The 18,453-nt window shown below is 45.0% G+C and overlaps 1 protein-coding gene across 1 annotated transcript in view; it reads left to right on the top strand.

The window, feature by feature from the left end:
• Window positions 1-18,245, top strand: part of LOC138779370 (vomeronasal type-2 receptor 26-like) — a 30,982-nt gene extending 12,737 nt beyond the window's left edge. Inside the window, exons 5-6 of the mRNA XM_069956585.1 lie at window positions 13,964-14,087; window positions 17,350-18,245. Coding sequence (XP_069812686.1) covers window positions 13,964-14,087; window positions 17,350-18,245 — 1,020 coding nt within the window. The remainder of the gene's footprint in view (window positions 1-13,963; window positions 14,088-17,349) is intronic.
• Window positions 18,246-18,453: the final 208 nt, after the last annotated feature.

Below are 18,453 nucleotides of genomic sequence, written 5' to 3'. Positions count from 1 at the left end.
TTACCGGGGTTTGCGATCCTCTGCACTATAGCCGATGTCTCTCATGGTTAATATATTGAATTAATAAAACAAATTTTCTGTCTAATAAAGTCCCTTTTATTGTTCAATAATTAAATGTAAACGATTCCATCATTTTGCAATTAAATATACTGTTAAAATAAATATATATATAAATAAATGTATATTTATATATATATTTATTTTTTGACAGTATATTTAATTGCACAATGATGGATTCATTAGAATTAAATTATTGAACAAAGAAACTGAATTTATTTCAACGAAAATGTGTTTTATTAATTAAATATTAATTAGTACAGGAAGCTCCATAAGCTGTAATTCATATTGCCGGCAATAGAGCTTTCTGTACTAATCATCACTTTACTTTAATGAAAACATCAAATGTTTCTTCTAATTATGTTATGACAATAGCATTATTAGAAGAAACATTTAGAATTATATGTGCGCTCAGCTGATTGGCTGATCGGCTGAGCGCACATATAATGAGCCGGTCCGCAGTACAGTCACTTCATTGTGCTGCGGACCAGCGAAGAGACAACATCGGGGTGAGTATGGAGCTCTCCCCACCCCCTCCCCAGCACTGCACCCCTCCCAGCAAGGAAGGGGGGGTCAGTTAACCCCTTCCTTGCTGGGATGGGTGCAGTCTGACATCAGTCTGGCCCCCAGGGGGTTAAGGGGGATGCAATACATCTTCCCTTAACCCCTTGGGGGTCAGACTGTAAGCAGCGATCTGTAAAGATGCTGCATCCTGTAAGGAGCACAACACCGCTCACAATGATGGGTGTTGTGCTCCTGTTTGTGTTTTTTTTGTCTGTTTCTCCCTTTTTGTTTTTCAGATATCGGTATCCTGGGGATTACGTCGGATTCCATGGACTACGTCGATGACCAGCGGTTGTTCTTAGAATTTTTTTAATAAAATGGTCAATGAGGGGTGTGGGGGTGTTTTTATTTGAATAAAAAATATTTTTAACTTGTGTCTTGTCTTTATTTCTTTACTTTATAGACTTAGTAGTGGAAGCCGTCTAATAGACGGAATCCATTACTAAGTTGGGGCCTAGTGTTAGCCGGTATAAAATGGCTAACACTAACCCCCTATTATTACCCCAGTACCCAATGCCACCAGGGGTACTGGGAAGAGCCGGGTGCCAGTGGTCCCGGAGCGTCAAAATTGGCGCTCCTGGACCGGGCGGCAGCAGGCTGGTAAGATTTAGGCTGGGGAGGGCCTAAACCAATGGCTCTTCCCACCCTGGTGTTACCAGGCTGCTGTCGTTTGGTTTTTAACCCGGCTGGTTATAAAAAAAAGGGGGGACCCTATGCGTTTTTTTTTTATTATTTATTTATTTAAAAAAAAAACGCATAGGGTCCCCCCTATTTTTATAACCAGCCGGGTTAAAAACCAAACGACAGCAGCCTGGTAACACCAGGGTGGGAAGAGCCATTGGTTTAGGCCCTCCCCAGCCTAAATCTTACCAGCCTGCTGCCGCCCGGTCCAGGAGCGCCAATATTGATGCTCCGGGACCACTGGCACCCGGCTCTTCCCAGTACCCCTGGTGGCATTGGGTACTGGGGTAATAATAGGGGGTTAGTGTTAGCCATTTTATACCGGCTAACACTAGGCCCCAACTTAGTAATGGATTCCGTCTATTAGACGGCTTCCACTACTAAGTCTATAAAGTAAAGAAATAAAGACAAGACACAAGTTTTAAAATTTATTTATTCAAATAAAAACACCCCCACACCCCTCATTGACCATTTTATTAAAAAAATTCAAAGAACAACCGCTGGTCATCGACGTAGTCCATGGAATCAGACGTAATCCCCAGGATACCGATATCTGAAAAACAAAAAGGGAGAAACACACAAAAAACACACAAACAGGAGCACAACACCCATCATTGTGAGCAGTGTTGTGCTCCTTACAGTATGCAGCATCTTTACAGATCGCTGCTTACAGTCTGACCCCCAAGGGGTTAAGGGAGGATGTATTGCATCCCCCTTAACCCCCTGGGGGCCAGACTGATGTCAGACTGCACCCATCCCAGCAAGGAAGGGGTTAACTGACCCCCCCTTACTTGCTGGGAGGGGTGCAGTGCAGGGGAGGGGGTGGGGAGAGCTCTATACTCACCCCGATGTGTCCTCTTTGCTGGTCCGCAGCACAATGAAGTGACTGTACTGCGGACCGGCTCAATATATGTGCGCTGAGCCGATCAGCCAATCAGCTGAGCGCACATATAATTCTAAATGTTTCTTCTAATAATGCTATTGTCATAACATAATTAGAAGAAACATTTGATGTTTTCATTAAAGTAAAGTGATGATTAGTACAAAATGCTCTTTTGCCGGCATATGAATTAACGGCTTATGGAGCTTCCTGTACTAATTAATATTTAATTAAGAAAACACATTTTCGTGGAAATAAATTCAGTTTCGTTGGTCAATAATTTAATTCTAACGAATCCATCATTGTGCAATTCAATATACTGTCAAAAAATAAATATATATATAAATATACATTTATTTATATATCTATTTTTTTTAACAGTATATTTAATTGCAAAATGATGGAATCGTTAGAATTAAATTATTGACCAACGAAAGTGTCTTTATTACAAAGAAAATGTGTTTGATTAATTTAATATATTAACTATTAGAGGCATCGGCATTCGGCATCATTGCCGGCTATTTTTGCAGTACTCCGTACGGACCGCCTGTCAATCCTCGGCCGCATGTCCAGCCGCAAACAATGGTCTTGTTCATTTTTTACGGGTCCGTTTACCATAGGGCCGTAGATTCAGACATAGTGTGCACTGTGCAGCCGCATATCCTATACTTCCAAGCATACACACGAACCACCAAAAATACCGCCGCACAATTACAGCCGCAAACACAGCCGCACTGTTACAACGTGTGAACCGAGCCCCCAAGTGTATTTGAGGGGCCTGTATGTTAGAAAGCCCCACAAAGCACCCCATTTCAGAAACTGCACCCCCCAAACTCTGCAAAAGCACATCCAGAAAGTGTTTTAACCTTTTAGGGGAGTCACAGAAATAAAAGCTAAGTGTGTAAGGAATTTGAAAATTTTAATTTTCTGTGCAGAGATTTTATTGTAATCCAATATTTTTCATAATTATAAACCTATTACCAGAGAAATGCACCCCAATAATTATTGCCCCGTTTCTGCAGTTTATAGAAATACCCAATATGTGGCCCTATTGCGCTATTTGACGCAACCACAAGCCTCAGATATAAGGGAGCGCCTAGTGATTTTCAACGCCTCCATTATATTTGGTCATTTCTGACTGTACCACTTCAGGTTGGCAGAGGCTCTGGGGTGCCAAAACCTAAAAAACACCCCTAAAGGGACACCATTTAGAAAACTACACCCCTCAAGGAATGTAACAAGGGGTGCGGTGAGCATCTGGACCCCATAGGTGCTTCACAGATTTTCCGAACAATATGGCGTGAAAAAAGAAAAATTTATTTTTTACACTAAAACGTTGTTCTAGCCTTCAATTTTTCATTTTCTTAAAGGGATAAGAGGCAAAAAAAAGACACAAAATGTGTAGTGCAGTTTCTCCCGAGTACGGAAATACCCCACATGTGGCGATAAAGTGCCAAGGGGGCGCAGGACGAGCCTCCAAAGGGAAGGAGCGCCAATTGGCTTTTGGAAGCTGAATTTCACTGGAAAGGATTTCAAGGGCCATGTCGCACTTACAGACCCCTCGTGCTGCCAAAACACTTGAAACCCCCCACAAGTGACCCCATTCTGGAAACTACACCCCTCAAGGAATCTAACAAGGGGTGCAGTGAGCATATGGACCCCACTGGTGACGGGCACAAATGTGGAACAATGTGACATAAAAGTAAAAAAATTTCATTTTTTTTCACTTTCATGGCACAAATGTGCCCGTCATCAAGGGGTCCATATCCTCACTGCCCCCCTTGTTAGATTCCTTGAGGGGTGCAGTTTCCAGAATGGGGTCACTTGTGGGGGGTTTCCAGTGTTTTGGCAGCACGAGGGCTCTGTAAATGCGACATGGCGTTCATCATCCATTCTAGCCAAATCCAACCTCCAAAATCCAAATGGCGCTCCTTCCCTTCGGAGGCTTGCCCTGCGCCCACATGGCGCTTTATGTCCACATGTGGGGTATTTAGGGACTCGGGGGAAATTGCTCTACACATTTTGTTTTTTTTCCTCTTTTAACCCCTTGTGAAAATGATAAATTCAAGGCTAAACCAACATTATAGTGTAAAAAATGTAATATTTCATTTTCACGCCACATTGTTCCACATTTGTGCCCGTCACCAGTGGGGTCCATATGCTCACTACACCCCTTGTTACATTCCCTGAGGGGTGCAGTTTCCATAATGGGGTCACTTGTGGGGGGTTTCAACTGTCTTGGCAACACAGGGGCCTTTTGAATGCAACATGGCTCCTCGAAATCCATTCCATCCAAATCCAGCCTTCAAAAACCAAATGGCGCTCCGTCCCTTCGGAGGCTTACCCTGCACCTGCATGGCGCTTTATGTACACATTTGGGGTATTTCCGTACTCAGGGGAAATTGCGCTACACATTAAATGTTTTTTTTTATCTTTTAACCCCTTGTGAAAATGAAAAAATCATGACAAGATTAATGATTTAGAGTAAAAATTTTACAAAAATTACACTAAATGTTGGTCTAGCCTTGATTTTTTTCCATTTCCCCAAGGGGTTAAAAAAGAAAATGAACACAAAACGTGTAGGGTAGTTTCCCCTGAGTACGAAAATACCCCACATGTGGGCATAATGTGCCATATGGGCACAGGGCAAGTCACCAAAGGGACAGAGCGCCATTTAGAGGCTGGAATGGAGGATAGAGGCCATGTCGCAATTACAAAGCTCCTGTGCTGCCAGGACAGTAGAAACCCCCGACAAGTGACCCCATTCTGGAAACTACACCCCATAAGGAATCTAACAAGGGGTGCAGTGAGGATATGGACCCCACTGGTGACGGGCACTTACGTAGAACATGTGCAGAGAAAATAAAAAATACAATTTTTTTCATTTTCACGTCCCAAATGTGGCCGTCACCAGGGGGCCATATCCCCGCTGCCCCCCTTGTTAGATTCCTTATCGGGTGTAGTTTCCAGAATGGGGTCACTTGTGGGGGGTTTCTACTGTCCTGGCCGCACAGAGGCTTTGTAATTGCATCATGGCATCCTCTAATGGGAATGGTGGCCATACCTACTTAGCTGGGCTAAAGGGACAATTCTAATTTATTTGGGGGTATTAGGCCAATTATTAGTTTATAAGGTTGGAAATGACAGGTGTCCATCAAACTCAATCTGTGTTGATCCAGAGGAAGGCAAAAACCCCTCGTGAGGCAGACGACAGTAGCTTTATCACAGGGGAAAATTCCTTCCCGACTCCATAATGGCGATCAGAATAATCCCTGGACCAACGTGACCCCTGAAATAGGAATAAGGGACAGAATTTAGATAATGTAGAACTCCAATGACGTGTGGTGCGCCTTGGAGCGATCCTGTATGCAGAGGCCAGGGGGATCAGGACAGGTGGCACACTGGAAAATGGCGTCCTTCCTGATCCCCCTGTTACGCCACACTCTGCACTTCTTCTGGGGTCTCCTGTTCTCCAGTGTGGGGGACGTCACCTGGAAAATGTTGTCCTGGTGCGATACGGGGGCCTTCATATCCAGAAGCGCTGGGTCCGCTCCATGGCTGCTAAACATTAGGGCTTTATTACGGCTTCTGATATGTTCGGATCGTGCCGGAAGCTACAGTAGCTCGGGCAGCGAGGGACCGGGAGAGGGGGTGCTGGTATAAAAGTTATCCCCATACAGGTGGTGACCTTTATCCAGCAGTGGGAAGATCAGTTCCCGAACGATCTCCCCACTAACTCCGAGGATTGGGGGGGCATCTGGGGGCTGGATTCGGGTGTCCCTTCCTACATACACTCTAAGGGTACGTGCACACTGCGGAATCGCGACAGATAACCCTTTGTGCATTCCGCAGCTGGCACCCACCGGCGGACTGATGCAGGCGCACGTCTCCGCTCGTGTCATAGACTCCATTCTATGCACGGGCGGATGCCGCTCTCCGTCCAACGTGTTCATTCTTTGGACGGACGATGGAATCCGCCCATGCATAACATGGAGTCTATGACACGGGTGGAGACATGCGCCCGCATCAGTCCGCCGGCGGGTGCCAGCTGCGGAATGCACGAAGGGTTATCCTTCGCCATTCCGCAGTGTGCACGTACCCTAAATCTGTAAGTGCACCCTGAGGTACGCTCACACAGTTTGTAGAATTTCACTCCATACCGTCATCTCTTATTGGGACGGTACTGGCGGAAAAGACGTGTCTGGGGGGCAGCGTACGCTACGCTACCCCCCAGACATGTCACTGGATGATGAGGATGAATGGAGGAAAGAAGGATTCTCCCATTCATCCTCACTGGCTGTTTCGGTGTCGGAGGCAATAATAACGTATCCCTCTGACGCCGAAAACACCCTGGGGGTCATCTTTATACGGGGATTGGTATATGGGGTATGTAGTGGTGTAGTGTCAAACTTTATTCAATGTAGTGTGGTGTAATGTAGTGTTTTTTACGTGTTTTCTTTACAGTAAGTATAAAAAAAAAACCTACGCCAACAAAGGAGTTGCTGATAAATGCCGCACTTATGTGCGGCACTTATCAGCAGACTGTGGCAGTAGAACATAGAAAAAAAACACCCTACACCAAAAAGGAGGAGTTGCTGATTAGCAGCGCACTTTCGTGCGATGCTGATCAACACTCAGCGGCGATAGGGTGCGGAAAATAGAAAAAAAAAAATGTGAAAAAAAACCAAAACTTTTTTTACATTCTGAACATCCCTGTAGCTGCTGATAAGTGTATTACACATATCAGCCGCTAGAGGGCAGCAGAGCGCAAAATACGGAAAAAGCCGACGCTGGAGCCGAAAATAGCCGAGAGAAGCCGAACGTGACGTCACGGAGGAAGCCGAAGACCCGAACGAAGACGAGGACGCCGCGAACCCGGAAGACGCCGATCAGGAGCCCGGGACAGGTGACTAATGTACAAATACCTGCTCCAGACCCCTCGGCTACCTAGCTGAGGGGTCCAGGGCAGGTATTTATTATTTTGTGCGACTCTGATCGCCGTGCCACCGGCCCGATTGCCGCGAACGGCCGGCCGTTCACGGCGATCGGGCCGGTGGCACGGTGACCACCATTACTTTTTACAGTAATGGCGGTCGGTGCCGTCCTCGGCACTTATCAGCAGACTGTGGCAGTAGAATATAGAAAAAAAACACCCTACACCAAAAAGGAGGAGTTGCTGATTAGCAGCGCACTTTCGTGCGATGCTGATCAACACTCAGCGGCGATAGGGTGCGGAAAATAGAAAAAAAAAAATGTGAAAAAAAAACAAAACTTTTTTTACATTCTGAACATCCCTGTAGCTGCTGATAAGTGTATTACACATATCAGCCGCTAGAGGGCAGCAGAGCGCAAAATACGGAAAAAGCCGACGCTGGAGCCGAAAATAGCCGAGAGAAGCCGAACGTGACGTCACGGAGGAAGCCGAAGACCCGAACGAAGACGAGGACGCCGCGAACCCGGAAGACGCCGATCAGGAGCCTGGGACAGGTGACTAATGTACAAATACCTGCTCCAGACCCCTCGGCTACCTAGCTGAGGGGTCCAGGGCAGGTATTTATTATTTTGTGCGACTCTGATCGCCGTGCCACCGGCCCGATCGCCGCGAACGGCCGGCCGTTCACGGCGATCGGGCCGGTGGCACGGTGACCACCATTACTTTTTACAGTAATGGCGGTCGGTGCCGTCCTCGGACAGCACTGACCGCCATTTTTTTCCGGGTCATCGGGTCACCGATGACCCGGAAAGGTTCCGATCGCCGCTATTGGCTGATCTGAATTGATCAGCCTATAGCGGCGATCGTAAGCACGGGGGGTGTTAACCACCCCCCGTGCCGAGAAGCTATGATGGCCTGCTATGATTTATAGCAGGCCATCTTCCCCGACCGCTGTGTGTGAACACACAGCGATCGGGGAAACATCGGGCGTACCTATACGCCCGTTTGCGTTAAAGCCCACCCTGCGGGGGCGTATGGGTACGCCCGATGTCGTTAAGGGGTTAATCAATGGAGCCGCGTCACAGAGGGGATATTAATCAATGGAGCCGCGTCACAGAGGGGATATTAATCAATGGAGCCGCGTCACAGAGGGGAGGGATATGTGGCATGGCTCCTGGGCGGGCCGGCTCTCCCGAAAAAACTGGCGCTAAGCGCAGGAACCAGGAGGCAACTCAAAAAAAGAAAAAAGGTAAACAAGGTGAGAGATAGCTATCCCGCACTGCATACAATCAGTCCCCTAAAATGGAGCAAATATGGAAGGCAGGACGAATCTTCAAGGAAGACAGCTGGGGTGCATAGATGAAAAGGTAGGTATACAATATTGGAATGAAGGAAAGTCCAGCACTCACCAGGAGACGTCTTCTTAAGCTTTTTTATTCAGAATTCATAGCAGGGAGGGGAACAGTGGATCAGTGTAGGTGCAGGTGCATCACCTGAAATAGCTATTTCTAGCTATAGCTAACTCAAAATAAGAACCACGCTACCGGCATCCCTGCGTCGGTGCCCATCCAGGTGCAGAGCTGTACCTAATGGTACTTTCACTTTGAAGGGAATTTGTTAGCTGCAATTCTTGTTGTAAACTGCTGACACTGTTAGGCTAGATTCACACGTTATGTAGTTTTGTCCGTAACTTCGCATCCGCAATTATAGACCAATTTAGAGCCCTGATCCACAGTCCCAGCGAGTGCATGAGTGACATTGGCACATCACTCGTCCGTGCTGTACACCGGTGCAGAGAGCGGCCTCTTGTGGTCAGAGACATAATGCTGCCTCAGGTGACAAGAGTGATCAAGAATGTTCCTTGCTGGGTCACGTGCTGGCTTTGGGGGAACTATATACGATCATAGTTAGTGCAAGTGCATACAGTTTCAAACAGAGACGCTGTCATCTATCTGGGGGCCCTGCCCTCGACAGTCATTGTACCATGTGTGGGGGAATGCTCAGTCCTACGCTCCTTGTAGGGCTCAATGTGCACCAAAAAACACCAGCATGAAAATAAATTGAGAGTTACCTATATATCAGTCTAGTCACATTAAGTAAATAGTGCAATATCAATGCAGGTGTGGAAGTCTTGAGGACAGAACGCGTGGGGACTCCATCCACCCCCATGAGAGCTGTTCTAAGTGATTTATCTTGTTGTCCTTTATTTCCTTGCACCATGGGATTTCTTGCTTTACCTTTCATCATTTCTTGTTTCTTGCTTTTTTCATTTTTTGCTACATTTTTTTTTGTTTGTTTTTTCTGCATTGTTATAAATTCTCCTTCCTGCTTCTAAGATTGGCAATTTATGCCACTTTTGGCAGATGCATTTTATAGCACATGTTGAGTGCACTTTGGTATTCCACACTTGCATTGATATTGCACAATTTGCTCAATGTGACTAGACTGATATATAGGTAGCTCTCAATTAATTTTCAGGCTGTGGTGTTTTGGTGCACATTGAGCCCTACAAGGAGCGTCGGACTGAGGATTCTCCACGCGCACACGGCACAATGACTGACGAGGGCAGGGCCCCCAGGTAAATGACAGTGTCAGTGTTCAGGCCCCCCCCCCCCCCCCCAGGACTGGGGACTCTGTTGGGGGCTCGGTTCACACGTTGTAAGAGTGCGGCTGTATGTGCGGCTGTAATTGTGCGGCGGTATTTTTGATGGTTCGTGTGTATGCTGGGAAGTATAGGATATGCGGCTGCACAGTGCACACTATCTCTGAATCTACGGCCCTATCGTAAACGGACCCGTAAAAAATGAACAAGACCATTGTTTGCGGCTGGACATGCGGCCGAGGATTGACAGGCGGTCCGTACGGAGTACTTCAAAAATAGCCGGCAATGATGCCGAATGCCGATGCCTCTAATAGTTAATATATTAAATTAATCAAAGACATTTTATTTGTAATCAAGACACTTTCGTTGATCAATAATTTATTTCTAACGAATCCATCATTTTGCAATTAAATATACTGTTAAAAAAAATAGATATATAAATAAATGTATATTTATCTATATATTTATTTTTTGACAGTATATTTAATTTCACAATGATGGATTCGTTAGAATTAAATTATTGAACAACTAAACTGAATTTATTTCCAAGAAAATGTGTTTTATTCATTAAATATTAATTAGTACAGGAAGCTCCATAAGCTGTAATTCATATGCCGGCAATAGAGCTTTCTGTACTAATCATCACTTTACTTTAATGAAAACATCAAATGTTTCTTCTAATTATGTTATGACAATAGCATTATTAGAAGAAACATTTAGAATTATATGTGCGCTCAGCTGATTGGCTGATCAGCTGAGCGCACATATAATGAGCCGGTCCGCGGTACAGTCACTTCATTGTGCTGCGGACCAGCGAAGAGGACACATCGGGGTGAGTATAGAGCTCTCCCTACCCCCTCCCCGGCACTGCACCCCTCCCAGCAAGGAAGGGGGGGTCACTTAACCCCTTCCTTGCTGGGATGGGTGCAGTCTGACATCAGTCTGGCCCCCAAGGGGTTAAGGGGGATGCAATATATCTTCCCTTAACCCCTTGGGGGCCAGACTGTAGGCAGCGATCTGTAAAGATGCTGCATACTGTAAGGAGCACAACACCGCTCACAATGATGGGTGTTGTGCTCCTGTTTGTGTGTTTTTTGTGTGTTTCTCCCTTTTTGTTTTTCAGATATCGGTATCCTGGGGATTACGTCGGATTCCATGGACTACGTCGATGACCAGCGGTTGTTCTTTGAATTTTTTAAATAAAATGGTCAATGAGGGGTGTGGGGGTGTTTTTATTTGAATAAAAAAAATTTTAAACTTGTGTCTTGTCTTTATTTCTTTACTTTTTAGACTTAGTAGTGGAAGCCGTCTAATAGACGGAATCCATTACTAAGTTGGGGCCTAGTGTTAGCCGGTATAAAATGGCTAACACTAACCCCCTATTATTACCCCAGTACCCAATGCCACCAGGGGTACTGGGAAGAGCCGGGTGCCAGTGGTCCCGGAGCGTCAAAATTGGCGCTCCTGGACCGGGCGGCAGCAGGCTGGTAAGATTTAGGCTGGGGAGGGCCTAAAACAATGGCTCTTCCCACCCTGGTGTTACCAGGCTGCTGTCGCTTGGTTTTTAACCCGGCTGGTTATAAAAATAGGGGGGACCCTATGCGTTTTTTTTTTAAAATAAATAAATAATAAAAAAAAAAACGCATAGGGTCCACCCTATTTTTATAACCAGCCGGGTTAAAAACCAAACGACAGCAGCCTGGTAACACCAGGGTGGGAAGAGCCATTGGTTTAGGCCCTCCCCAGCCTAAATCTTACCAGCCTGCTGCCGCCCGGTCCAGGAGCGCCAATTTTGACGCTCCGGGACCACTGGCACCCGGCTCTTCCCAGTACCCCTGGTGGCATTGGGTACTGGGGTAATAATAGGGGGTTAGTGTTAGCCATTTTATACCGGCTAACACTAGGCCCCAACTTAGTAATGGATTCCGTCTATTAGACGGCTTCCACTACTAAGTCTAAAAAGTAAAGAAATAAAGACAAGACACAAGTTTAAAAAATATTTTATTCAAATAAAAACACCCCCACACCCCTCATTGACCATTTTATTTAAAAAATTCAAAGAACAACCGCTGGTCATCGACGTAGTCCATGGAATCCGACGTAATCCCCAGGATACCGATATCTGAAAAACAAAAAGGGAGAAACACACAAAAAAAACACAAACAGGAGCACAACACCCATCATTGTGAGCAGTGTTGTGCTCCTTACAGTATGCAGCATCTTTACAGATCGCTGCTTACAGTCTGACCCCCAAAGGGTTAAGGGAGGATGTATTGCATCCCCCTTAACCGCCGGGGGGCCAGACTGATGTCAGACTGCACCCATCCCAGCAAGGAAGGGGTTAAGTGACCCCCCTTCCTTGCTGGGAGGGGTGCAGTGCTGGGGAAGGGGTGGGGAGAGCTGTATACTCACCCCGATGTTGTCTCTTCGCTGGTCCGCAGCACAATGAAGTCACTGTACTGCGGACCGGCTCATTATATGTGCGCTCAGCCGAACAGCCAATCAGCTGAGCGCACATATAATTCTAAATGTTTCTTCTAATAATGCTATTGTCATAACATAATTAGAAGAAACATTTGATGTTTTGAGTAAAGTAAAGTGATGATTAGTACAGAAAGCTCTATTGCCGGCATATGAATTACAGCTTATGGAGCTTCCTGTACTAATTAATATTTAATTAAGAAAACACATTTTCGTTTAAATAAATACAGTTTCTTTGTTCAATAATTTAATTCTAACGAATCCATCATTGTGCAATTCAATATACTGTCAAAAAATAAATATATAGATAAATATACATTTATTTATATATATATTTATTTTAACTGTATATTTAATTGCAAAATGATGGAATCGTTTACATTTAATTATTGAACAATAAAAGGGACTTTATTAGACAGAAAATGTGTTTTAATAATTCAATATATTAACCATGAGAGACATCGGCATTAGTGCAGAGGATCGCAAACCCCGGTAATAGCAATTCATGTAAACTGTTTCCCTGCTTTCCCAGATGCATCCAGAGGTGTTTGCATCACTTTCTTAAGATTTTATTTGTTATTTTTAGTTGAACCAGATTTTCAAGTAAATGACCGTATGTTTTGAGCCGCATGTCTATTTTTTCCCACGGCCGGAGTTTCACCCGCACATTTACAGCCGCATAAAAAATACAGCCGCACAGTTACAGCGTGTGAACCCAGCCTGAAACTGTATGTGCTTGGCTGACTATGGTCGTATACAGTTCCCCTATAGCCAGCACTTGACCCAGCGAGGAGCATCCTTGATCGTTCTTGTCATCTGACGCAGCATTATGCCTCCGGCCGCAAGAGGCTGCTCTCTGGAGAAATGACTTGCTGATGTCACTCATGCGCAAAAAGTTCAGTTTGGTATAGTAAGTTTGGAATGAATATCAGTTTGTAAGATTCAATTCGCTCCCCAGCTAGGGTCAATCTAAAGTTAAGAACAGAATCACACAGAAATAGGAGCCACGTAAGGCTTAAAGGGGTAGTGCGGCGCAAAAAAATTATTCACAGAATAACACACATTACAAAGTTATACAACTTTGTAATGTATGCTATGTCTGTGAATCGCCCCCTTCCCCGTGTCCCACCACCCCCGCCCCTGTACCCGGAAGTGTGTGGTGCATTATACATTACCTGATCTGTGTCAAGGCCGTCCGCCATCTTGTGCCAAACGTCATCTTCGGACGGACGGCTGAATCGCTGCCAGAGTTATGCTCAGCCAACCGCGGCTGAGCAGCTGAGGACGCGGCAGCGATTCGGCCGTCCGAAGATGACATTTGGCACAAAATGGCAGACGACCTCGACATGGATCAGGTAATGTATAATGCACCACACACTTCTGGCTACACGGGCGGGGGTGGTGGGACACGGGGAAGGGGGCGATTCACAGACATAGCATACATTACGAAGTTGTATAACTTTCTAATGTGTGTTATTCTGTGAATAATTTTTTTGTGCCGCACTACCCCTTTAAGGTGCAATCAAGGAATATCAGGTGAAATCTAGACCCTAAACTCCATCCCTTTTATAAAAGCTAGCAGAGCAGTGTCCAATTGGAATAGGTCTGACCACTGCTATCCCTCTCAACCTTGCGATCTCCAGAAAGGGGCCCTGAGTGAGGACACATCTGTGCCGATACGCTATTGATAGAAACGTTATAATTGTGAAATAAAATAACTGGTTCTTGTCAAATTCAACATTTTCACTGAATTCTTTCCTCTCAGATTCCAGAGTCTGTATGTACAAAAAGTTGTCAACCAGGAAACAAAAAAATCCCAGGGACTTCAATACATCCCTGCTGTTACAGCTGTGTGCCATGTTTTGAAGGGGAAATATCAAATACATCTGGTAGGATTTCCAAATGTGATGTCTTCATGAATGTATATACACGGCTTGTAGAGGGGGTTCTGCTGCTCCAAATGAGATTTACGGCATTTCAGACCATCTGTTCATCATTTATTAAAGGAAAACTATCAGCAGGTTAGAAGAACCCAACCTGCTGATAGCTCCCTATTGTGCACAGGACGCTGAGGATGACCGTAAGTCTCTTACCGTCATCCTCGGCGCCGTTTCTGTGCAGTTAGTAGTTTAATCCAGTGTGTAGTAAGGCCGTTTGGAGCACTGAGGCTGAGGCTCTGAGGCTACTGTCTTCAGAACACCAATCCGGCCCTCCCCTGACCATCCATTACCTTCTAATTATTATTAATGGAGCGGGGCAGCCGAGGGCGCTCTGGATTGGTGCTCTTGGTGCCGTAATCTCACCCCTAGTGCTCTCAATGGCCTTACTACACGTTGCCTAAAAGTGCAAAGTGCAAGGAAATGGCACTGGCTGGCAGTGTTATCATTTGGCTGGTCTCCCTGAGATCAGTGATCTGTTTCTCTTATGGCTCTACTAGGTATTGCTCCCACCTAGCCAGAATCCTACTCTACACTGATGAGGGGCAACACCCCGAAACAGCTGTATGTGGATGGATACCTAGTCTTGGTTTTTCCCTTGTCATTACATTGACTTATAGGGCCACTTAATATGGCGGTTTTGGTGGTTTTCTTACAGGAGCCACCCCTTGGCTTGGTCCTTCCCGGAGGAATATCTGGCTAGTCCTGTGTTTTGAAACTCTTTGATGAGGCTCCACGGGCTCTTCTTTTGCGTATTCATGTTTCCCAGTGGGCAATGCACCTAGGATTTCACTGCATTGGGCGCTTCACTAGCAGCCGGCAGTGTTATTGTTTGGCTTTTCTCCCTGAGATCAGCGATCTGTTTTTCTGAAGATGAAAGTAAACTCTTACCTGTATCCTCAGTAGAGATGATCGAACCTTAGAAAATCCTAGAATCGATTGAACTTGAACATACCCAAACCTTCTACATTAGATTGCTGATGTCTTTCTGGTCCGTGCGGAAGGAGGAACATGCCTGGGGACCACCTAGAATTCCGGGATTCAGCCTAGGTGATAGAGCAGTGCTTTAGTATGCCTTGGAGATCCGGGCATCAATGGTCTTTAGTCATGAAGGGGATAAAGCAAGCGAATCTTCTGAAGGGCCCATTGTCTGATTTTCATCTTATTTGGAGCAGCAGATGTCATACAAAGCCCCAAGTTGGGGATGTTTACATTACTAACCCTGTAGGTTCCAGAATTTTTAGTTTCCTATTCTCACACATCTGGATATGTGAGTAATATGAAGTGTGAAGTTTCCGTAGAGTTTTCTGGTATCATTTTACACTTTAGAGACTGATTTGATAAACTGTCCTCAATGACCTCATGGATGTTATAAAACAGGTTGTGCTCACCCAATGGCCTATAGGGGATGGTCACTAAGGAACATAATTGAGGAATATTATGTTTTATGATTTGTAGCACCAAAAAAAAAAAAAATGTAAGTGATTTTTAAAGTGTACTATCATTTAGAGCGACAAATGTGAAAAGTTTTGATCGCTCGAGGTCTGACAGCTCACTCCCTGACCAATCCCTGACCATATCGCTGAAGGAATCATGCTTTCAAATGATTCTTTTCCCGAATGACCACGATCACCATCCAGCTGCATTGGACTGGATCCGTAGACTTATATTGCTGCCTGTCCAGGGTAGTGATGAGCAAACATTTTCGTAAATGTTCGTATGTTTGCACGAACATGACGCTAATTGTTCGTTTTCTCCGATCACTAACAATTTGTTCGATGATGGGAATGGTTATAACGATCATTTTCAAACATATTTGAACATGTGAACGTTTATCTTGCGGTGCGCGCAACTGTGTACGTTTTCTCCACCCAATTTGAAAGAGCCAATGAAGTGGTGGGGAAGGAAGGGCACATCAGGTAATGTAGGAGCCATGTTTACTACTGGCATTACTGTGATTGGCTGTACGATTAGCGTCATTACATACGTTACGCACATTCTATAAAAACGCGACGCTGAGGCAAATTTTCTCAAACTCTTTCCTGATTTGATCAGTAGGGACAGTGAAACGAGCAGGGACAGCATCTAAATATAGTTAGGCAGCAATATTCACAGTAGTAGTTAGTCAGTTTAGGGGGATTACTTTCTTAACCCTGTAGTGACCAGGCGTCCACCATGGTTTATTCTGTCCATTATCTTCACAATGTATTTGAGTTCTCCAATGCCAAAAGGGGAGGCTTTCTGGGACATCTTGACTTGCTGAGCTGACTATGCTGCGGTCTAGCATTCCTCACGCATATTCCTCGCGCATATACATGTATGCAAGTAATTGCGTATATCTGCACGGGCTCGGGATCTGAACCGAACATTGGGTGATGTACTCTACCACATGATTCTCCCAGCAATATCTACAGATTGGTCTGATCACCATTAGCAACATTCTATTGTCTTTAATGAGATCTGTCAGGTTCCCAGGTCCTTTTATCAGCACACCTTGCTATTCTTCTGATAAAGTTATTAATCACAGATTCCATATACAGTGGTACCTTGGTTTAAGAGTAACTTGGTTTAAGAGCATTTTGATATAAGAGCTCACAGTTTTTCAAAATTATGACTTGGTTTAAGAGCATTGCTTTGGTTTAAGAGCTCCCTGTACTGTGGGAGCGCACATGGAGGAGGGGCATGGTCTGCATAGCGGGGTCTACAGCCCTGTACTCTGACACAGGAAGTCTTCCTCACCTTCCAAATCATAGCAGATCCACTTCAGGCTGGGGCTTGCATCAGGGGACAGGACTGTGTAGGTAATCTCTCCATAGCTGTAACCCCTCTCTCCCCGGACAGAGAGCGCTGCATGTATGTGCCCACATCTGCCCTGCTCGTTCCTTCATGTTCCCTGCAGTCTCTCTCAGCCCTTGTGTTTCCCATCCTCTCCATTACTGTACAGTAACCTATAATATCACATATCCTGCTGTTTCTGAATGTTTCATTAGTTTTACATGTTATTCAGAATAATAAATCATTATTTTTGGAGTGTGGAACCAATTGTCTGCATTTCTGTGATTTCTTATGGGAAAATTTGCTTTGGTATAAGAGTGGATTTGGATTACAAGCACCATCCCGGAACGAATTGTGCTCGTAATCCAAGGCACCACTGTATTGTTAAAGCGTGTAAAATCAGTGATCAATGACTATATCATTTTTATCTTTTCTTCAGACAGTGAAACCTGCAGGAGATGTCCCGACCATGAGTGGCCCAATGTCAACCAGACTCAATGTATTTCCAAAGTGCTAGAATTTCTCCCTTACTCTGATGGGATATCAAAAACTGTTCTATCAGGATCCATGTTACTTCTTACACTGACAACTGTAATATTGGGGACATTTATTAGATATGAGGACACCCCAATTGTGAGAGCGAATAACAAGAACCTGAGCTTTGTCCTCCTGGTCTCCATCATGCTGAGCTTCCTCTCTGTCTTCTTGTTCCTCGGTCGTCCTGTGGATACAACCTGCAGGTTACGTCAGATCTCTACTGGAATACTACTCTCAATATCCATCTCTTCATTGTTGGCCAAGACCATCATGGTTTACATGGCATTCAGAGCCACCAAGCCTGGAAGTGTGTGGAGCAGATGGAGTGGAGTAACGCTCCCTAACTGTGTGCTCCTGATCTGCTCCTCTGTCCAGGGGGTCATCTGTATGAGTTGGGTGACCCTCTCTCCCCCCTTCCAGGAGCTGGACACACACTCTTATAAGGAGAAGACGGTAGTTCAGTGTAATGAAGGGTCAGATCTTTGGTTCTACTCTGTCCTGGGTTATATGGGGATTCTGGCCGCTGTTAGTTTTATTACAGCTTTCTTAGCCAGGACATTACCGGACAGTTTCAATGAGGCCAAGTACATCACCTTCAGCATGCTGGTGTTCTGCAGTGTCTGGATAGCCATGATCCCGGCTTATCTCAGCACCAAAGGCAAATACATGGTGGCCGTGGAGATATTTGCCATCCTGACCTCTAACGCTGGACTGTTGGGCTGTATATTCTTCCCCAAATGTTATATCATCCTCTTCAAGCCGGAACTAAATACAAAATCCTGTATACTGAAGACCTGAGCTTTGTGACATTATTTAAATTCCAAAAGAATATTTTATTAAATATTCTGAATTTCTTGATGAAATATTATAAAACTATATATGACAGTCAATTATTAATCACCAAATGACCAAACAAACTGAATAATAGAAATAAACTTTCACAGATACATAAAATCCTGGCTGTCTGAAGGCCACACTAGTGTGAGCTCATTGTATACAGATTTAT

Source organism: Dendropsophus ebraccatus, unplaced genomic scaffold (assembly GCF_027789765.1).
Source record: "Dendropsophus ebraccatus isolate aDenEbr1 unplaced genomic scaffold, aDenEbr1.pat pat_scaffold_720_ctg1, whole genome shotgun sequence".
NCBI lineage: Eukaryota > Metazoa > Chordata > Amphibia > Anura > Hylidae > Dendropsophus > Dendropsophus ebraccatus.
Note: the sequence above shows the minus strand (reverse complement) of the source record. Positions and strands in the feature narration are given on the sequence as shown.